This window comes from Ascidia mentula, chromosome 3 (assembly GCF_947561715.1).
Source record: "Ascidia mentula chromosome 3, kaAscMent1.1, whole genome shotgun sequence".
Classification (NCBI taxonomy): domain Eukaryota; kingdom Metazoa; phylum Chordata; class Ascidiacea; order Phlebobranchia; family Ascidiidae; genus Ascidia; species Ascidia mentula.
In genome coordinates this window covers 5504036-5526438 of record NC_138568.1, presented here as the reverse complement: position 1 = coordinate 5526438, position 22403 = coordinate 5504036, and the positions used below count along the sequence as shown (strand labels likewise).

General features: G+C 37.8%; 1 protein-coding gene across 4 annotated transcripts in view; it reads left to right on the top strand.

Annotated features, from left to right (window-relative positions):
• LOC145895132 (uncharacterized) overlaps positions 1–21229 on the top strand; it is a 31492-nt gene extending 10263 nt beyond the window's left edge. The window contains exons 20-68 of one of the 4 annotated variants that reach the window (XM_082983892.1): positions 25–159; positions 555–679; positions 790–880; positions 1168–1320; positions 1613–1789; positions 2231–2374; positions 2901–3034; positions 3389–3510; positions 3763–3899; positions 4245–4386; positions 4636–4754; positions 5064–5234; positions 5583–5768; positions 5857–5964; positions 6175–6422; positions 6648–6780; positions 6853–6925; positions 7311–7476; positions 7691–7780; positions 7923–8023; positions 8445–8553; positions 8779–8842; positions 8925–9042; positions 9195–9319; positions 9490–9581; positions 9941–9973; positions 10588–10817; positions 11082–11301; positions 11595–11717; positions 11836–11888; positions 12007–12470; positions 12618–12718; positions 12782–12850; positions 13062–13152; positions 13478–13724; positions 13895–13988; positions 14213–14291; positions 14532–14756; positions 15042–15767; positions 15948–16095; positions 16254–16772; positions 16956–17218; positions 17488–17592; positions 17780–18089; positions 18411–18583; positions 18961–19086; positions 19342–19479; positions 19987–20137; positions 20377–21229. In XM_082983892.1, the coding sequence (XP_082840018.1) occupies positions 25–159; positions 555–679; positions 790–880; positions 1168–1320; positions 1613–1789; positions 2231–2374; positions 2901–3034; positions 3389–3510; positions 3763–3899; positions 4245–4386; positions 4636–4754; positions 5064–5234; positions 5583–5768; positions 5857–5964; positions 6175–6422; positions 6648–6780; positions 6853–6925; positions 7311–7476; positions 7691–7780; positions 7923–8023; positions 8445–8553; positions 8779–8842; positions 8925–9042; positions 9195–9319; positions 9490–9581; positions 9941–9973; positions 10588–10817; positions 11082–11301; positions 11595–11717; positions 11836–11888; positions 12007–12470; positions 12618–12718; positions 12782–12850; positions 13062–13152; positions 13478–13724; positions 13895–13988; positions 14213–14291; positions 14532–14756; positions 15042–15767; positions 15948–16095; positions 16254–16772; positions 16956–17218; positions 17488–17592; positions 17780–18089; positions 18411–18583; positions 18961–19086; positions 19342–19479; positions 19987–20137; positions 20377–20480 (8055 nt within the window). In that variant the 3' untranslated portion in view covers positions 20481–21229. Of the gene's footprint in view, positions 1–24; positions 160–554; positions 680–789; positions 881–1167; positions 1321–1612; positions 1790–2230; positions 2375–2900; positions 3035–3388; positions 3511–3762; positions 3900–4244; positions 4387–4635; positions 4755–5063; positions 5235–5582; positions 5769–5856; positions 5965–6174; positions 6423–6647; positions 6781–6852; positions 6926–7310; positions 7477–7690; positions 7781–7922; positions 8024–8444; positions 8554–8778; positions 8843–8924; positions 9043–9194; positions 9320–9489; positions 9582–9940; positions 9974–10587; positions 10818–11081; positions 11302–11594; positions 11718–11835; positions 11889–12006; positions 12471–12617; positions 12719–12781; positions 12851–13061; positions 13153–13477; positions 13725–13894; positions 13989–14212; positions 14292–14531; positions 14757–15041; positions 15768–15944; positions 16096–16253; positions 16773–16955; positions 17219–17487; positions 17593–17779; positions 18090–18410; positions 18584–18960; positions 19087–19341; positions 19480–19986; positions 20138–20376 lie in introns of all 4 variants that reach the window. The other 3 variants (XM_082983891.1, XM_082983893.1, XM_082983894.1) reach the window with 3 other exon arrangements.
• The last annotated feature ends 1174 nt before the right edge of the window (positions 21230–22403 follow it).

The following is a 22403-nucleotide window of genomic DNA, read 5'->3' as shown; positions in this document are numbered from 1 at the left end:
AATTGCATCTCTTGCTGGTTGCAGGTCACCAAACATTACTTGGTAAAATGGTGTTCCCTACCTTATGAGGACAGTACATGGGAAAGAGAGGAGGACATAGACCAGGATAAAATCAAACAATTTGATGCAAGATGCAGATACAGGCCTGGAATGAGAAAAGTAAGTTTCAACAAATTCAAACTGTACTTACCTGATCTTGGCACTGTTATAAACACGGATGTTTCATTTAAAAAAAAAACGTGGGTTCCTCTCGCTGCATCAGCTGTGAAAAAAATCGTCTTTTTAATAGTGCCAAGACCATAAAGTGTCCTTTAAGTGTCACTTCTTATATATCTAAATTTGAAGTGAGTTGTGTATATGTTGCTATCATCAGCTTGATTTCTTTAGCACTAAACAATATAACATGAAATAATATTACCAAGAATTGGAAAAATGGTGATTAGAATCCTTCATTTTGCAAAGCAAGTTGCAATATTCTAATTTTATGTTATCCTACGCATGTAAGTAGACATTTTTCAAATAACTCCAACAAACTTGGTTTCGTTTAATTTCAGTCCAGGCCACCCAAGGACACTTGGAGGAGAATGTCTGAAGATAAAGTAAATTTCTGCAACAACAACGTTTTGCGTGATTATCAGTTTGAGGGTGTTAACTGGCTACTCTTCAACTGGTACAACAAGTAAGCTGAATTACAATGCCTGGATGTGAAATGTTTAATTCTAACAGACAGTTGTGTCAAGGACACTTTGTTGTTGGATGATTGTTAATTAATGAGCTTTTCCTATTCAGACGGAACTGCATATTGGCTGATGAGATGGGTTTGGGAAAAACTATACAATCCATCACCTTTCTACAGAAGATATATGACCACGGTATAAAGGTGGGCAAGAAGTTCATAAATATATGGATTTTGTACCAATATTAGTGTCATAACAGATCGTGCACCAGTTTAACAACCAGAATTTTAATGTGACATCTGCAATTTGTTGTAAAAACTTTTAATCAAACTAACGTTGGTCATGGCCGAAATGTATCTTCATGATGTAAAGGTTTGCAAGAAGTTCATCATCCAATATTGTTGTCACAACCAATCATATACTGGTCTAATGACCACAATTTTAAGGCAATTTGTTGTAAAACCAAACTGAAATTGGAATGTTGGCGCAGGGACCATTCTTGGTTGTCGCTCCTCTTAGTACGATCGCAAACTGGCAGCGGGAGTTTGAATCATGGACAACAATCAATGCTGTCGTGTACCACGGAAGCCAGACCAGCCGGGATATGATACAAACTTACGAGTGGTTTTGTCGAGATGAAAATGTAAGTTCACCTCATTAGTTTGGTTTTGAAATGTAGGTGGTGGTGTTGGGATTTTATGTGTTTGTATTTTTAATCAATCTTCTATGTTAAATCCCAATGTTAACTTCTCACAAAAAATTTCCTAATAACCTTGATTTTGCTCCAGATAAATGAAAACAAATGCTCTTGCCCATTAGTGTTGTGGTGTTACAATCTCTTCATATTATCAAACGAAAACATTGATCTTTGTGTAGATGTTTTAAAGTTACCTTTGTGTATTCTCTTGATTTTGCCAATTGTTTGTCAACAACAGTTGGATGAGATTGGAGGAGCGTACAAGATGCAAGCGGTGATCACGACATATGAGATGATCGTGCTGGATTCACCACATCTACGTGATGTTGAGTGGAGGTGTATGATCATTGATGAAGGACACAGACTCAAAAATGTCTCCTGCAAACTGGTGGAATCTTTCAGGAGTATGAATTTGGTAAGAAATAAACAACAAAATACAGGAGATAGAGTTTAACAAACACTTTTTATTTGGGAATACTCATAATAGAGAGGGCAGAGATAGTGGCCCATACTGTAGAAAACTGTTGCATTTAGTTCGGCCATGTCAGCAAAAACTTATGCCAACATCTGTTTGATTAATAAAATAAATAAAACATGTCAGTGTTTCTTTAATATGGTCATCCTCATAGCCGCATGTCCTGTATGGTTGTTTGTTGCCTAAAAGTAGCACTGGGGTACTTTCTCTAATGCTTTGCAAACCCCAGTACATAAAGTAGCATTGGTTAAATTGTGTCTCACCTGTTGGAAAAAAACACTACTTTTGTGCTTTAGGATAGCTGTTTTATTGCAAATTGATAAAACAAAGACACAATTTTGTGTATTAATATTATGTAATACTTGGGTATTGTGTCTTTAGGAACACAAGGTCCTGTTGACTGGAACCCCGCTCCAGAATAATGTCGAGGAATTATTTGCTTTGCTTTCCTTCCTTCAACCTGACACATTTACATCACAACAAGCATTCTCACTGGAGTTCGGAAATCTCAAAGACAATGCACAGGTAATATAGATCAGGTGTTCCATCGGCCTGTGGGCTGGTACCGGTCTAGGAGGCATTTGTAACTGATCCGCAGAGGGGAAAATTTATTGGCCATAATTTGAGGGTGCGACATGCTTTATATTCACACATGAATACCATTTGTGCACTAACCAGTTTGCCACATGATATTGTAAGTGGCTCCAGCTGGTAAATCGTTATAAAGAGGACACTGAACACTTATTTAACGTGTCTAGTCTCATCGGTGCAACTGGTGACTGATGGCGGTCTTGTCGACTAGCTAGTCAGATAGAGACATTTCTTTAGCTGCATACGCTACATACTCTTTTAAGTACCCAATTGTGAACCACAACAATGACCAATTGATGAGACCTGATAGGCTGGGACAGTGTGCAATGTCTGCAGCTCACTGATCATCATTGGACCACTCACTTTGACTTGTTTTCAATCCATTTATTAATCTTATTTCACACATTTGGACACTTGTAACTTAGCACATTTAAATTATTTTCTTGTTTATTTTTGTCAGGTTGAGAAACTGCAGGAGCTCCTGAAGCCGATGATGTTGAGGAGATTGAAGGAAGATGTTGAAAAATCTCTCGCTCCCAAACAAGAAACCATCATAGAAGTAGAACTTACAAACATGCAGAAGAAATATTACAGGTGATCCCATCTTCCTTGAACAAAATCACTTTATCAGTAACTCGAGTGGTAATTGTGGATGAATTATTTGTCACTAAAATTTTGTATTTATTGTGAAACTAAAGCTAGGAATCGTCTGATTAGCATCCATGTTTCCTAATGCTGACGTTTCACCATACTGTGTTCATCACTAATCATTTGCATTAATGTTATGCTAATCAGCAGATTTCCAGCTTTTCCGTATTTAAAATAATATGCCCCACATAAGTTCATAATTTGTTTTTGTACAATTCAACAAAATTTGATGCTTGTAACACATTCGTTTCAACTTTATGAATAATACATCACCAAAAAAACTGTTTATGTGTTTTTCAGAGCGATTTTGGAACGTAATTTTGAGTTCCTCGCCAAAGGAACTGGTGGTGGAAATGTTCCTAATCTCATGAACACGATGATGGAACTGAGGAAATGTTGCAACCATCCCTATCTCATTAAAGGTAATTTATTTAAGCTAACTGGAACCAATAATATGAATCCTGTGAGCGACAGATAGCTTGACTCTTGTAGACGATCTGGCCAGTCAGATGGCCAGGCTAAGATTTCCACTTTAACCTTAGCCCATTTTTGCTCTTTTGCATTTAAGTTTTTTGAAAGTTTTAACAACAAATATTTTTTTCTTAAAAAACTAAAGCATAATTTGGAAAAGTTAACAAAAAACAGAAATATTTTTTTGTGTTTTAAATTATCAGGTGCGGAGGAGAAGATAATGCAGGAGGAAAGGCAGATGAAAGAAGATTTTGATGTTTTGCAAGCGATGATACAAAGCTCAGGAAAGCTGGTTCTCATCGACAAACTTCTTCCAAGACTTAAACAGGGAGGACATAAGGTTAGTGCATAAATCTGTTTCTTTGTTGAATGTAAAAACAAAATTGGACATTTTTGGTACTTCCTAAAAATATTAAAAATGATTTATAAATTTTTATTTTTTTTGGCAAAATGTGACAGATTAAATATTGTGCATCTTACAGTCGATTAATCGGTTTGTTTTTGTTGTAATAGTATAAAAAATGCATTTCACATTTCCACTTAAAATTTTTTGATAAAATGTTGTCATAAAGTAAAAATGTTGTGGGTTTTACCACAAGCTGCACATTTATGTAATAGCGTTCTTGCTCTTGCTACAAGAAAAATTACATATTTTCCAATTTAAAAAAAATAACCTCGTTTTAAGGTGCTGATCTTCTCACAAATGGTGAGAGTGCTTGACATCCTTGAAGATTACCTCGTTCAACGAAGCTACCTATACGAAAGAATTGATGGCTGTATCCGTGGCAACGAGAGGCAAATGGCCATTGATCGCTTCTGCAGAAAAGGTAAGATCACTATAAGTTTATTAGAACTATTTTAATAATAAAGCTATTGGAAAAAGGTTTGTGTGTTAAATTTCAGCCGTAGAAAGAATTATAGAAGGAATACAACCAAATTTACTGCTAAAATTTTGGTTTAAATCAATTATGTAAAACTGTGAAGAGCTCCAACTTAAATATGGTGGAAGTGTCTCAAATTGTTTGAAGAATTATACATATTTAAAACCACATCAAATAAAAACATTTTTTGGTCAGGGTCCGATCGATTCGTCTTCCTTCTGTGCACAAGAGCTGGAGGGTTGGGAATTAACTTGACAGCTGCTGATACCGTGATTATATTCGATTCGGACTGGAACCCTCAGAATGATTTGCAGGTAAAGAATAACTTGTTCCAATTAAAAGAGGTTTCATCTATTTTTCCACTACTTCGCAAAAGTCAGTAGAATCTGCATACCTATAAACGTGAACTAAAAAAAAACGAATTATGAATAGAAATTCTGATTATTCATGGCATGCCCTGTTTTGTAAGTGTATCTTCCAATACTGTAGACCTAATTTAAACTATGTCATTATTTTACAATCCAAAATGTTGGCACACAAAGTCTATTATTATTAAGGATTTCAACACAAGCATATTTGTGTATTGAAAATAAAACATCTGTTTAATTTAACTTTCTTTTTAGGCTCAAGCCCGATGTCACAGAATCGGACAACAGAAACTGGTTAAGATTTATCGTCTGATAACTCGCAACTCGTACGAACGTGAGATGTTCGATAAAGCTAGTTTGAAGCTTGGCCTCGATAAAGCTGTTCTTCAATCAATCAGTGGAAGGCAAAACCAGGAGTCCAGTCAGGTCTGGGTCTTTGTGTGATTTGGTTAAAAAATTCTTGCTCTCTTATAATTTAATTCAATGCCTAAAACAGGAAACATTTACCATTATTTTATATTAAAACTTACTTTTTTTGCAAACTTAAACGGAAATAAGTGAGCTACAGACAAGGTTTCAGTTTCGACCTATTAGGTTTCTTCAGTGCAGGTTGTATGGTGCCAGCTAAATAGCCAAGACTTCTTCATTGCTCCATCCTCAAATAACTGGTAAAAACCACTACTACTGCTATGTCTGCAGCCAACTTAAAACATTATTGGCTCTATATATTTCTAATTGGAAATATCTTTATGCGGTTACGTTTATTCTCTTCAGACACAAGGTCCACAGCTATCGAAGTCCGAAGTGGAAGATTTGTTAAAGCGAGGAGCTTATGGAGCCATCATGGACGATGATGATGCAGCAAATAAGTTTTGTGAAGAGGACATTGATCAAATCTTGGATAGAAGAGCCCACACTGTCACCCTCGAATCGGGAGAAAAAGGATCCACTTTCTCCAAGGTAATATTGCATTTGAGATGCTCGTTTGACCCAAACCGTTTATGTGCAAATGCAGTTAAGACCATGTAATATTGTTGTTTAATTCCAGGCAAGTTTTGTGTCCGCTGAAGACCGATCTGATATTTCTCTGGACGATCCAAACTTCTGGGAGAAATGGGCTCGGAAAGCTGACCTGGATTTGGAAAGACTGAATGATGTGAGTTACTGTAGTTCAAGCAAGATAATGCCTGATGGTTTAATTGAAAAATTACTTTAATATTCAAGTTAGAATAACACACACAGGCATATTCATAACTTAAGGTTTAACTTTAATTCACAGTTTTGACTGCTTTCCAATCTGAACGTAAACTTGGGATTAATAAGATGTTGGTTGAACGATGCCATTATTTTTGTTGTTTTGTCACAGAACAAGTTAATTCTGCAAATTCCCCGCAACCGGAAGCAGACTCGACGATTTGGGGGAAACACTGACGACCAGGAAATATTTGCAGAGATCGGATCGGAGTCAGAAGATTCTGAGTTTGACAGTGATGACGAGACAAGAGGAAAGAAGAATAAGTTCCGCTCGCGTGCTGGAGGAGCTGGAGGCGGGCAGAGGAAGGGTTGGGCCCGGAGGGATTGTTTCCGCATTGAGAAATGTCTCCTCATATTTGGGTCAGTCGATTTTGTTTTCAAATGGTCATTATGATTGCTTATGCAGTAGAAACTAAATGATAAACTTGCTACAACAATACTTGTTGCAGTTTCAACTGAACTTGTTTAAACGATGCTTACAATGACAGTAATAATATAATACCTTAACCCTGTTTCTTTGAGAAGATTTTGTTTTGTCTAATTTTTCCAAAAACATTAATTTTTGATTCATTTTTTTTTGCTTAGTTGGGGTCGTTGGGCCACGATACAGACAAAGGGACGATTTGGTTCAGTGGTTAGTGAGGAAGAACTGGAAGACATGGCTCGAAGTGTTCTAATGTATTGTCTCAAGTACTACAATGGAGACGAAAAGATAAAGGTTTGTTAACTCAGTCCGATAACAATGTTGGCCTTAAACTTCTATTTCATACAAGCTCTTTCAATATTTTAGTTTTTCATGTGGGATTTGATCACGCCCCAAGAAATTGCTGAGAAGAATGGAGTTGATTTGCGCAATCATGAAGGTATGTCAACAATTTGCCTCCTTCCCTCAAAAAAAGTTACTCTGCAGTAACACAAACTGGCTAAAAAAAACATCGAACAATTTTCTTTACATATGTTTGCAAAAACTTGACACAATTAGCGGTATAATAACAGAAGTATAAGTAAATCCGCTGTTAGTTATGTATGCTGCATACGGATGGCCATTGTTTTGACCTACAAGGTCTCATCAGTGCAGCTTAGTGAAACGTCGAGGCAAATTTTATTGGCACAATATTGCTTGTATATATAATCCGTTGTTGGTGCTTTTAAGACTGTTGTGGTGATGGATGATTGATTATAATTGTGACTGCAACAAGTATTTTAGTGAAATTTGGATGTGTAACAAACAAAATTTTGAATTTGTAGGACTTGCTGCGCCCGTTCCCAGGGGACGAAAGGGAAAAAGGGTGAAAGAGGATTCCGAGCGGCAAAGAGATGAGCAACAAAATCGAGAGTGGGCCAAAGAATTAAACTTGGAAGCCCTCCTTCCAGACGAAGGTTTCAGAAAACACATCCAGCATCAGTGCAACAAGTAAGTGAAAGGATATGGGTTTTCTCATATTGTAGAGAAATATAGTTGAAAAAACTCAGGATTCTTGACTAAAACCATTAAAATTGGCCCTGAACACCACAAATATTTTTCCGAGAGCTATTCAAACAAAATTTTGCAACAATACTGGAAGCTTTTGAGTCCAAGCTGTTACTTTATATTTCAAATTGACTCATGGTTTATTTGTTTTGTGTAGAGTTTTGCTAAGAGTCAGAATGTTATACTATCTTCGAACTGAAATCCTTGGGCCCCTGGTTAACCCGATCGACGGCAACGAGAAGGCAGAGTAAGTTTTATTAACTTTTTTTCCTGTTAAGCAATGTCTGTACTTACTGAATATTCACCAAAGCAGGTGGTGTAAGTAAAGTTATTGTTATGACGACAATATTTCCAACTTCCCAAAGCACAGTTGTTGTTCATTTTCACAGCGACATCGATTTAGATCTGGTTGATCGTGTGAGCGATCCTCCGATAGAATGGTGGGATCCAGAATGTGACAAGTCTCTGTTGATTGGGATCTACAAACATGGTAGGATTGAATCAACCCATTTCTGCACTTATGATTTACACAGTTAATGTAGACGGAGATAAAGAAAAGGGACATGAAATGTTGACAGATTATCTTCAATTAATTGCAATAATCAAATGATCTCGGCCAATAATGTTCTCTATTTTTACAATATGGGTTCTATGTAAAGATCAAAGCTTACATTTAAATGAGTATACACATAAAAAGCACTTGCTTTAAAAACAGGATTAGCCTGGTTTGCTGGATAGGAATATAAATTTCTTCCCTACAGGCATCGTCAGTTCCTTTATAGTAAACACATATCATGTCACAAAAATTGGAAAACATCAGCATTAAGTAGACTTTGAATTGAAATCAACCTGTTGTATCAGTTCAGTGACTGGGTCAGCAAAATGTATGACAATAAATATGTTTTACTCAGGTTATGAAAAGTACAACATGATCCGGGCGGATCCAGGCTTGTGTTTCCTGGAAAGAGTCGGACCTCCAGATGAACGACTGCTAGCTGCCGAGATGGACGTTGAGCCAGAGTAAGTGGTAGTTATGTTTGTGGTGTTGGAGTGCTTTACAACTTCCTCAACATGGTGATGTTCAGGACAAACAATATAGCCTATATAGCTAAAAATGCATTTGCAAACGTTTTGATCATATCTACAAACCTTCACCATGCAAAATGTGAAGATGGTGATGTTAACTATCCCATAATCATATGGAACCATGGAACTTTTTATATAAATTGTGTTGTTCAATTGCAGCGATTCTGAAGGTGACCCTGAGTACAAACCGACGAGAGTGACTTTCACTGAAATGGACTTTGATGTAAGTTTTACCTTAAAGATCACCTGGAATTTAAAAGTTTTTCCATAGAAGCAATTGTTAACAATTTGTGTTGATATTATAGCAGAACTCACCGTCTTCGAGTACTCCAAATACAGAACCTGCATCTCCTGCATCTGTTGACTCTTCGGGAGTAAAGAGTAAAAAAGATGAGGAGCCGAAAGAGGCAACTGGTGAAAAAGGTGGATAATAATTTACAACATTTCAGATTCTTTGTTGTTAGGAGGAAATACTGAAAACGGTTTCGTACATTTTTTTGCAAAATAAGTGAACTTTTTGTCTTTATCTTTCCCTCCCTTTACTAAACATACCAACTGGTGTATTGAATGTGTAGAGTGTGAAGACCCCAATAGAAAACCAAAACCTGTTGATCGCTCATCCAAAGACTGGCCTTCCGTATCTGAGCTCAACACAAGATTACGGAGATTAGTGACAATGTACCAGAAGCACTACAAGCAGGTATGTACAGTGTAGATATGGTGTTGGTCATTTTAATCACACTACCAAGCACAAGTATGTTACCACATTCAAGTAATTTTACAAAACAACACCTGAGAAGCACGCCATGCTGTATTGGCTTCAGGCATAATTCAATATTAAGAAAATTTTAAGTCGAATAATTTGTACAGATGCAGCAGCGTCTGATGAACATGGACAGACGATCAGGTCGACCAAGATACCAAGATTCGGGTCGAGAATCACGCAGGCCTGTCGTACAGACGTAAGTAACTAACCATACCTAGTTGTTCTTTGGTAATTGATAGTAGCACTGACATATTCATTCCGGTAGCTGCTTGTAATACTGCCTTTCTATTTGGAAAATCTGATGGCAGAATTGTTGTGGAAGTGTCGGTTTCATTTATTTTGGCATCTTATGATAATTGTCAACTTTGTGCCATGTTTTTTTTTGTATTCTCAAACATTTCGGGGAGCTTGGGTTATTGCATATCATTGTCATTGTCCAAGCAGTATTTTTAGTGTAATTTGCTATCACAAATTTTCATCAAATGAAGTGATTTTAATTTTATTTTCGAATGATACATTTACACTCAATGATATCTGTTTGATTTCCTTCATCAGTGATTACTGCTACTTGCGTTGGGAAGCGGCCAGGTAATTATAAATGTCGTTACACATGCTTATGCATGGGCCACTATAGACTGGCTTTGCGGCATGTCATACAGGGGCTACTGTTGCTTTAAAGTTTTGTTTAACAGAACAACATTTACTGATTATTCCTATAGTAAATGTTGTGGGATAATTTTTGTTGTTGCCGTTTGTCAAAAAAATATCTTTTTGTTTTCTGACAGTCTGTGTATAAACCTTATCCCAGTTTATTTATTTATTTTTTTTTGTTTTTGATTTAATTTGGTTGTTTAGCTTTAAGTAAAGCTATGTTTTTACGTACTTAACAGGTATACTTATAAATATATAGACATTGTTTGTTGCAACTATATTATTTTTTGTGTTTTGTCTGTCTGTACTAAGTTTTATAATTGGCTCTCGTCAAACCAACGTCAACTGCATGTGCCGTATAATGGCTGGATCCAACCCTTCATAATTTGCAGTGGCTTTAATGCATTATAATGCTCTGCATGTAGCTGTACATTTGCTTATAGTTCAGAGACCAAAGGTTTTATTATGCTTTGAGTTTGCAAAACTGCTAATGACTATAATGCCACTAATTTACCCCGTTGTTGTGAAAATTAAAACTATTTTATTTTTAGTCGTTGGACGAGGCGGGAAGAAGCTGATTTCTATAGAACGGTCTCAACATTTGGTATTGAGCGGGATCCACGCTCTGGTGACCTCTTGTGGAGAAGGTTCCGAAACATTGCTCGTTTGGATCGTAAAACTGACGAGAGCTTGCGGTGGTACTATCTTGCTTTCCGGAATATGTGCGAGCAAGTTTGTCGGTGGAAAGGAGCTCCCGGCACATCTGATGGAACGGGAGTTGGTAAGTTGTTAATTCCTGTATTGGAACTTTAAAAACAAAAGAAATATATGATTGCTTACGTTTTCCATATAATTCTACATATTTATATAATACTTACAATTACATAAACACAAGTGCAAAGTTCGAATTGCACAATTTTTTTCTCCATCAATACTATCAAAACAGTCTGCCAGAGTAACTTTTAATTTTATTAATTTATCTTTGTATACATTTAGTTATCTTTCATCTTAGTATTGATGGTTGCATCTGTTTATTATGTCATAGGAGTTGGAGAGGAGATCCCCAACATCGATGTTGATCCCATCACAGAAGAGAGAGCATCCAGGACTTTATATCGCATCCGACTCCTAGACAAGATCAGGACCGAAGTTCTCAATCATCCCAAGCTCAAAGATCGCTTAAATTTGTGCCAGAGAAGTCAGGATCTGCCAATTTGGTGGAGATGTGGCCTTCATGATCATGAACTACTTGTAGCTATGGACAGGTTTGTTACTAATTGTTGCTACTTTAGGAACTTGTTGAGTAATTTGATAAATACGTGCACACAAAGCACTTGGTTCGAACAGGATAAACCTGGTATAATATAGGAAAATATATATTTTGCCCTATGGAAATCGCCAGTTTATTCAGCTAAAATGGCCCTATTAAAGCAAGTACATTTTGTGTGTGTGTTGTTAATGAAAGGACTTGCAGATCCTCACATTCCATACCAGAAGTGTGCAAGTAATATATATATATATAATATTGCCTTATGATGGAGTTTTTGATTGTTTCCAGACACGGAGTTACGAGGACTGAGATCCACACGTTAAACGATCCAAACTTATCCTTCCTCGCTTCTATGAAGGAGTACGAAGTCGATCCAACTGCGTTCAAACAACAAGTTCTTGACAACGAAAAGTAAGTTAGATGTCAGGAATATTTATAAGTGCAAAACCTGTGTTTTTGTTTTAAGATAGAATTTATGCTTTTCACCAAATCACTTATTCTTGAACTTTAAATCAATTTTGCTTCACAGAGCTGAACTTGAAAGTTTGTTGGAAAAAATGAAAAAGGACGAAGACGCCAAAGGTGGGAGTTTTTTTTCCATTTTCAAATTTCAGTTTTAATTTAAATTTTGAGATTTTCTTGACAAAAATATAGATAAAAATAAAGTACAAATGAATTGAACCAAACAAAAAACTTTCAGCCAAAGAAGAAGTCATTGAAAAGAAAACTGAGGCTGATCCTTCGAAGGAGGAAACAGAAAGTAAAGTGGAGGATGAAGAAAAAGACACAACACCTCCTCCTGAGGAGGAAAAAGTCCACGAGGATGAAGAAACAAAGGAAGTTGATGACAAACCAACATCCGCATCGCAAGAGGAGGAGCAAACAACAAAATCCGAGATGGATGAAAGTCCTCCCAATCCTCTTCATAAAGAAGATGAAGAAAAATTGGAACCGGAGATCAGTCCTGCATCTGAAATGGAAGTTGATCCTAATCCTCAAGTTGGAGAGGAAGAGGGTAAAGAGGAGACTGAAGATAAGAAAGATGCTGTTGCTCCTGAAGAAAAAGATGTGGATGTGGATGTTGACGAAGAGAAGGTGGAACCAAAACCTGAACCAAACCCTGAGCTCAGCAACGATGAAGAAAAGATGGAAGAAGTTGAAAAGGTAATTGTGGTTGTCAAAGAAAGATAAATCATAATTTTAGATGATTTCTTGGCAATGTATTTTTAGAAAATTGCCCAAGGTTGTGTATGTTCTGTGACCATTTCTTGCCCAAGTTTGAACTTTTTTCTGTAATTTTCATATTTTCAGGAAACTGAAGTCGAAGCAAAAGCTGATACAAAACCCAAAGTTGAATCGATGGAGGTCGATGAAACTCCAACGAAACAAAAAGATGAAGTAAAAGATGACAAGTGAGTTTGTTGCTTCTTCATTTCGCTAATATTGTCTTTCTACCAAATAACTTTGTGGATCAGGTCATCCGAGCAGGTGAAAGATGGGAAATTGCAAATGTCTCTTCGATCAAAACCAGCTTCTGGCTCTGAGTAAGATTGTGTCACGGCTTGAACTGATCCTAACTCTTTCTGAGTGAAAAGATCTTTTGTCTGTGTTTATTTGCAAGCGTTCAACCTTCAAGACTGAACAAAACTGATTGCAAAGAAAATATATTTGAATATTGCCAAGATATAAAAGTGTTTCGCAAAATTATTTTCATCAAACCTTATTAAATTATTTCACATTTTTTTTGTTTTGCAGCATGTTAGCATCATTTGCATCGAGCTATGCTGGTATGGGAACATTGTCGTCGACGTACATGATTCAATCTATGACTGGAAGATGGCCAAAGGTTAGTTTGTGCTTTTTTTAAACCAAATGTTCTTATTGTGACTTTATAATGTCTTAGAAAACTTCTTAAAAAAGAAAAACAGTAAAAGTATTCCATTATTTCATAACATAATTGTTATTTTTGTTTTAAAATAACTTGTTTCAGCTATATAAATTTCATTAGTTCTGAAAATTGCTATCAATCCTGTAAACCATTTCCACTAAACTACATATTAATAAACTTTAATGAAGTTGTCATAATGTATTTTGTTCTTTACAAATGTTAAAGGCCTCTAGGCCCCTATTGGCAGTTCCAACCTTATTTCAATACAATTTTTGTGTAACAGGATCGTGTTCTCATACAACGAGTGGAGAACATTTGTTATTGCATCCTGAACGGGGATTGGCCCTCCGCTAATCAGACCCTCCTCACTGTTGGTGGTCAGATGGGCCAAAGTGGAATGGGTGGGTCTCGCTCCCAAACCTCAACCCCCCTCAGTTTCACCAGTGAACCAGGAAGGGGAACCCCCATTTCATCGGCGAACTCATCAAGCTCCATGCTGCCTCCAGTGAACACTGATGTGAATTTGCTCGGTGAGATGTTTGCTTGTGTTTTAAGTCCAAAATAAGTACCAGATTGCATAGTATGAGTATTGTCAGCTGCCTGTAATATCATTTTTGAAGAAACTTATTTCTTCCCACATGTGTTTGCCTTTTTTTCTCAACTGAGAATCAAAACTAACTTTATAACAATTTGCCGACAGCCAACCAGAAACAGCTGCAGGATGCAATAAATCAATTACTTGGTTCAAATCCTGACCAAAGCATGAGGATGCAGCCTTCCTACACATCAAGAAGGTAATCATTTTTGTTGGAACTTTATTCTGTGCTAGTGTTACACAAAACTATTACACAAGAATATTAAAACAAAAATTTTACAAGAAAATATTAAACAAAAATGTTACACAAAAATATTACACAATCCAAAAAAACAATAAATATGAAAAAACTATAACATATTTTGAACACCTGTAACTTGTGTGCATATTATGTTGGCTTCTTGCATTGTATTTTTGTTACAGAGGAAGGAAGAAGCGAAGCAACAATCCCCAAATGATGTCACCGTCAACTTCTCAACCTTTGTCTTTCTCACCCTCATCAGTAAGTTTCACTTTATTCCGTGCCAAAATATTAAAAGAAGGACTAAAATGTTCCAAACTCACATTAATATTAAGTGATCTGGATGACAAGATCACCGGTTTGAATTTTGTTTTTGTACTTTTATTAAACTTCTCGCTGAACTTGAGTTTAAATAACATAAATAATTTATGGCAAGCAAACAAAAGGTGCAATCTGATATCCACATGCTGTCGTTAATTATCAAACAATCATTGTTTGTAGCTCCCTCCAATGGACAAGAGCTTACAGAGGAAGATTGAGCAACTCATGGCTGCTGGAAATCCTGCATTATCATTCTCTGGATCATCAACATCCAACTCCTCGCCCTTATTCGGAACATCAGGATTTAACTCCTCGTCTTCCAGAGGGGAGTCATCCATGAAGGTCTCCCAATCCTCTTCAAGCAAGGAGGAGGAACTTGGAAACAGCTCGGTTTCTTTGCTCAGGGTAAGTTTTACGCAACAGGGTTAAGAAAAATTTGTTCTTTTGTTCAAAAACAATTGTGAATTTGCAGTAAATGATGAATTGCATTTTATCCAATGCCTCCTGTTTTAGTTCATGCATTTTCATTATGCTCAAAACCATTCCATATGACTAGCAGATTGTTGTCGGAAATCATGTGCAATTTTCTCATTCCTGTAAATGTTTGATATAAACTGCTTGTTATGACAAATGTTTACAAAAAACTGTAGGCCAACAGTATTTTGACTTTTTACCATTTTTTCATCTCAGGAGCTTGCTAAAAGTGAGACATCAGAAAAGTCCTCAGGGTCAAGAGGAAGATCATCGAAATCTGGTTACCGGCAATCTCAGACCCACTCTCCTTCACCTTCAAGGTCGCGAGCTAAAGATCAGTCGTCGAAACTTACCCAGGACATACTGAAGGCACAGCAGCAAGCGATGATACCAACTCCTGAACAACTGATCGCTGCAAACAACTCCCTCCAGCAACTCATCCAGGATGCGGTGAAGGCTGGGATGGATCCCATGACCGCTGCTGCTGCATTTCTTCCCTTCATCCCCATGGATCCATTCCAGATGATGAATCCGGGGAAACCGGAAAGCTTTCCTCAACTTCCGCAGATGCAACAGATGCCGTCTCATTCTGACATGGAGAAGATCCTGAAGAGTATGGGATTGACTCCGGAGCTTGCAATGATGTCAGGACTCCTTCCTCCCGGCATGATGCCCCCCATCCCAACCTCACAATCATCCCACAGTCGATCTGATAACAAAGAATCCTCATCTGAAGCAAAGTCCCAGCATGATGCAGCAAAATCTTCATCCGAAACCTTAACAAGCAATACAAAATCTGCTGAGAAAGATTCCTCGGATAAAAGTATCGCAAATCTTATCGGAGAAAAACGATCAACTCCCAGTCGGAAGGGAGGAAGCAAATTGGATGCCATGTTTGGTCCTCCCAAAGCTGATGATGAGAGTCCTGCGAAATCTGGCAAGGTGAGGAGTTATTTTACATGATGTCGCAATTTCAAAATGCCTTTTCACTGTATTTTGATTGAAGTTAATCAAATATCATTTTGTTAGAACTGCCTAATGTGAGTATGTGGTTGTTATTAACTAACCTAATGTAAATAGTGAGTATGTGGTTGTTATTAACTAACCTAATGTAAATAGCAGAAATCTCGCAAGTCCAAGTTCGTTTCTCCGGCCATGTTGCCTCCGAACACAAGAATTCCAGTCCATAATAACACAGAGGGAGTGAGAATAGCTGGAGAAGAAGCTCCGCTTAACAAAGATCTTGCTGACTGGCTGAAGGACAACACAGGTATCAAGTTTTAAACTAAAATTAAACACCAGGTATTATTTTTATCAAACTGAAATCTCATGGGTAAATATGCTGGATACTTTGGGTGTTAAATGAATGTTTTCCTGTTTAATTTTGTACGTTATTAATGCAACCTTAAAATGGTTGGGTTTTTATAGGTTTTGTGGTTGACTACCAAGCCTTGAGACAACAGCTTGATGACTCAAGCACCAAGAAAGGTGACAGCTCGGAAGGTGCAGCGGAAACGAGTGAACAGGAAACTGATTCCCTCACCAGTCCCCTCTCTCACAACTCACCCAAACTCAAAGAGTTGAAATCTAAAATAATGGAGGCAGACGAACTTCTCCGAAGTGCTGAAAAACTCGTGGAAACGACCAAAATGGAACAGAAGGAAATGGAACTAAACGAAAAGCGTCACTCGAAGACGCCGGATAAATCAAGACAACTCGACCCATTCATGATCCCGAATGCCACTTCTGGCTTTTCTCCAAGTTCGAGTCGAGTTGGATCATCGACGTCCGCTAGCCAAGCTGCAAGTTTCAAACAACAACAACAGCAGTTGTCAGAGCTTGCGTTACTGCAGCAGATGAGTGCTGCCCAAGGCATGGACCCTGCCACAGCTGCTCTGTTCAGCTTACCCCCAGAAGTTCTTGGTAGTTTAGCAAATCTTCCACCAGGTTAGCTAAAATTTTTTCTGCTGTTGCATTTATTTTCAGCTATCCTTTTGATTAAATTATTCCATAGTAATAAAATTTTTTTTGCAAATAATTGATTCCTTTTGAGCATTTATTTTTATTGATACTAACGTAACCAACATTGCATTGTTTTTAATTGGTTAAAACAATATTTTTTCATGAAAGACGTTGCAACTCTTATTGCTGGTGGACTTATTCCTGGTGGTTTAACCCCTGAAGCTCTAGCCGGGATGAAACTGCCAAACCCACGCGAGGAAAAGTCCCGTGACCGGGGTAGTCCAAGTCGGTCGTCAACCCCTTCTCGGGCCTCCCCTTCACGACACTCTAGTTCCCACCACCAGAGCGACGACCGAGGACCCCCAAGCGATCCAGGACAACTTAGTGGCAATGAAAGGGTGACAGTCGTAAATCTGACAACAGGGAAGAAGGTTGGTGATTGTGACTTGGGATTGAAAGGAAATATGAAAAGATTTCCACTTCTTTTTATGTGACACGGGTGGTAACTTTGCAATAAATATTTTTTTTGTTAATATTGATCAATTTTAAAAAACCTTGGTTTCAAACACAATTTATTCTAAGAGAACACAAGATGGTTGGAAGCATTTTCTGAGTAAAACATGCTGAAGAATATTGTTTTTAATTGACTTGGTGTTTTGGTGTTTATCGTGATTTATCATCAATGTTTTTCATTGCACAGCTGAGTGGAAGACAAGCCCCCGAGTTAAATTCATTGTCGGAATATTTGAGAAATCGTCCGGACATGGTGGTCACGCCTGATTGGTCGAATGTCATCAGGAAATCTGTAAGCTACTTTTCATTTTATTTCTTGTTAAAGGAATATGTTTTTTTTCATTGTTTGAGTGAATTCTTTTTCTGTTCTTGTTTTATCCTAATTATATAAAATACAACATAAAAAAAGGTAAAAAAATGCCCCACATGCTTTGGGTGGGTCCATGGATATCATATTAATATTTCTCAATTATTTTTAGAAATATTTACCGAAAGATCTCCATACGCGTCTACTTCCATCGCAATCCTCGTCAACTTCAAAATCTTCCTCCTCATCAAAGTCCTCATCATCAGCAGCAGCCAATCAACAAGCGGCTCTGGCAGCAGCACTGGGTGGTTTACCCCCTCAGGCAGCAGCATCCATGTTTCCTGGTTTACTACAGGGACAGGGTGCTATGATGGCTGACCCCATGCAGCTCATGGCAGCGTTGCAAATGCCAGGTCAAGGACAGATGCCTGACATGAAAGCACTCGCCGCATCTGGTTTCCCCATGTTGCCATTCTTTGGAGGTTAGCATGACACACACCTGTGGTATAATCTTTTTTGCTTTGGGGTTGGAAGGACTGTAGTCTGGCAATTTGGAAATCTTAACTAAATTTTCATGAACAGATCATGTTAATTAAAAATAATATTTAATTAGGCAAAGTCATGCTCTTGCAACAGAACAACAAGAAAATTTCCTTTTATATATTATGAGTATAATAATAACTTCACGCACATCTCTTCTTGCATGTGTGATATTTGTTCTGTTATTAATAATGTTACCTATAACTTAGAACTACATGAAACTCTGTCTTCGTGATATTAAACTATAGTTTATTTTTGTTCAGATATGTCAGGTTTTCCAAATCCATTGGCTTTTCCACAAGATCCAAATGCTTTCGCTGCAATGGCGGCTCTTGCTCAGAACCCGAACCTTTCTGCACCCAAGAAAGATCAACGGAATTCATCTTCACACGAAAGATCGTCTTCAGAGAGTGGAAAATCCAGAAAGAGTAGAAAGGTGGGGTGTTATTGTGGCTAATGGAAGCAGATTTTCTATTTCATGTAATTGCTTGTAATTATTAGCATATTAGCTTTGGCTTTGCTATTCCATGTAATTAACTCCAAGTTTGTCACAGCAAAGAATCTAATTTTACTTTATTAGTTTCATGGCAATTTCTACTTGGATTAAAACTCTTTGTATGTCCAGCTGTTATTAGGATTCATAATAAATTTGGAAATTTTTTTCTTAATCTATTCAGTGTACACCTCCCTCCCATTAAACTTCTTGTTGCTTTTAGTGTTTTTGTTTTGAGAAGTTAACTTCACATTACCTTCACAGTGGCAAATTGCCAAATATCCTTGTTGCGGTTGCTTAAAATTCTGGTATGCATGCAGGGTGACCGAGGATCAGGAAGCAGATCTTCATCTTCTGCAACTTCCACAACAACATCCTCTCAAAAACAGTCCGCATCACCATACAGCGGAGATCCGATGATGGAGGCCCTCGCTGCCCTGCAGAGGGTCAGTTTAGTTTTATTAAAATGGGGAAAATCCCTGTGTTGTGACATCCATTAGTTTTTTTGAACTGTATTTAATTTTTATATTAAGGCATAAATGCATTTTATATAAGTTTGACTATCAGAAATTGTTTCTTATATTCAGTTTGTGTGTAATTACAATTGCAAAAGTGGCTGACGTAGATAACCTATATATGCTACTGTAATTTACCATTTTTTCCATGAATGTTAATTTACACAACACATTGTTTTGTCTCAGGGTGGGGGAATTCCTGGAATGTCAAACCCCTTTCTTGCCCCCGGCATGAATCCCATGTTGCTCCCCCAGATGATGATGGGGGGTCAGGGACTGGGGATGCCCCTTGACATGATGAGCCCAGATCTCCTTACTGCACAAGTTAGTAACTGTTTTGTCTAACTAATGGGTTCCCAACCTGTTTTCTCCAATTTGCCCCTTGGCAACCTTTGAAAACTAAAATTACCTCCTTGTTGTGACATACTAATTTAGCAAAATAGTTGCGAAAGCAAAGAGAGGTTTTTTAAATACATGCAAACTTAATGTATCAAATTTAAAAACACTGAGCTTAGTAAAGAAATAATGTTCCAACCAAACTGCTTACAATGAAAAGTTTGCGAATTTCTTGCTAGTTTGCAAATTCAACCCAGGTTGGGAACCGTTGGTCTAATAGTTTCAATTTTAGTGCTTGGAAAAAGAAATTAAAGTCAGTAACTTATGTATTATCCTTCAATGCAGAAACAAAATGTTTTTAGGGATAATAGTAAACTGTGTTGACTGACTAAGTATACCGCAAATATCGCCAATGTTATAATGTGCCCGTGGCCTGGTATGTTTATGTGTGTATTGATGGCATGTCTGGTTTAAGTGAATCTTTGTTAACTTCAGATGGCTGCTTTTGGGGGAATTCCCGGCCTTGGAGCAGCACCTCCATCAACAGGGAACAAGTCGTCCACTGGAGGGCAGTCTAGTTCCCGGGAACAAAGAAGAGGGAGTTCATCTTCTTCAACATCCGCGAGTAAATCCAAAGATCACCACAGTACGTGACAAAGTGAAGAAAAAGTATAAATGATTGACAAAAAATTGATAAACTTTCCTTGTTACCATTGTTGTTAATAGCGTTTTAATTCTTTGCACTTTGCAACAAAGTAATAAAGCTGGAGACGGTTGTGCACACTGTTTCGTCTTGTCAGTGCAGCTGATGACTGCAGTTAAATTGTTATTATTATGGCTCCTATACTTCTATAAAGTAACAAAATATTTTGTCATTTTCATCAGGTGGCTCAAGTCAGTCACGTGGTGGAACCGATGAGCAACCCATGGATCTGACGCAATTCGGGGGGACCCCCAAAGACCGCGAAACTCCCGACAAGCACAAGTGACGTCACGACCCACACTGACGCAACTGTGACGCCAGCCTCGTGGAGTTGAGCCCGAGACAGAAACATTGCAAAACAAACAAAACCAAAGATGCGGTGCTACGTTGCTCGAAACTTGACCAAATGACCTTGTGACGTCATTGGGGGTGACGTCACCATGTGTATTTTGTGTAAATAAGTTGCGCGGTACCTGATGTAAATAGCGGGTCAGTTTCCAGTTCAAGATGCCCCCATGACTACTTTCCCACTACTTGTATGTGTTTAACAAAATCTTGTTGTTGTGTCGAGTTGCGTGTGCCCAAATGCAGTTTTCTGTTTTGTAAATAACCTTTTTTCTTTGTCCTGTCTCTAAGCGTTGTTAGGAAATTCCTGTGCTTTCAAATCAAGTCAAACATAATGACGAAAACGCCAGCGCTGATTCAAACATCATGTTACAACTCAACTTAAGGTGTTTCTACTTATTTTAATCGAAATCGATTCCTTCTCGTAATGAAATAATATTTATTCCTTACATACTTTCCCCGCCGCTGATTGGTTGACGCTTGTCATATGACCAGTCGGTGCTGCTTGCGCTCACGCTGCTGAAGTTTGCCACAAACGTGTGCAAATTACCACTAAATACTGTTAAATTTGTCCCGCCGCCAAAGTTGCTCGCGGTGTCCATTGTTACGTATTACGTTCTGTTTCAAGGCCGTCACTCCTTTTTTTGAAGTTTAAGTGGTCGCACGCAAATAAAGTAAAAAACGCCAAAGACAATATTCCATGTGCTGTTATTTGTTCTGGTTTGTCAGTACAAGTACTGAGGAGATTCAATATGCACTTTTGTTTACAAACTGGAGTAGCCTACGATGGCACGGTAGTTTCGTTACAAATATTGCGAAATGAAAAATACCGAATATCAGTAAGTTGCGATGAGCTCTTGCCGTAACTCCCGTAATGCACGTTACATCATGTGGTGTTGCTTACCGGGGTGAATGGTTACCTAACTGTGAATGGTTGCATCGAGCAATAAAAATAGTATTTGTTTTTAAGCAACATCTTTGTTTTATCCGACAAACGTTAGTCAACATTAGAAAGGCTGCCATACGGTCCTTATTGCTAGATTTCTTCGTAGTCATTTAATATGTTTGAAAAAAAGGCCATGCAAATTATTATGTTTATCGCATATAAATATTGCAAAATGAAATGCAATGAACAACATATGATACAGAAGAAAAACTCCAATAGAGGTGGTCTAACCCCAGAGGGTTTCAGCTGGGGCTTGTGTCACGCACTGAACAATGTCAACGTAAAACGTTCACTGCCAAATATTACTCTACCGGTAGATGTCTCTCTGGAGCTGTACAAATATTCCGTTTACCGGGGACGCTTCGTTGGACTCCGTCGAAACGAAAAAAGCGCCTTGCATTTGTTTCGAAGCGACCTTTTTTGTAATTTCGACGAGCGCGATGTGCTCCGCTTTTTTCAATGTCTGTGTGGAGTTGCGTAGAGTGTCTGGCAGCTGTGTTGACCAGCGCGGTGATGAATCGGAATGATTTTTTATGTTGGCTATATGAGTTTTTATTTGAAAATATGAAATACGCACACCTCAGTACAGAAGAACAGCAAATCTCAGCCAAATGGCACGAGAATGTTAGTTAGTGTAGTGCTATTTGCAAGCGAAGCATTCTTACAAGCGCAATATGGAAATATAACGCACTGCATTTTGTGCTGTAGTTTCAAAACTTTTCATTCAAAGCAAGTTGTTGCAGACGCATTAAGTTATGATTACCTTCCACAGTATTTTGAGAAACGTGCAGCATTGCCAAGTCTCTCAAAACGAGACATCTTTCTCGAAAATTTGTATTAGTCAGTTTCAATTCAAAACTACATTTTCAAAGCCAATAGCCGGTTATTTGTCGGTTGTGCCTTCAGTATTAGACCGGA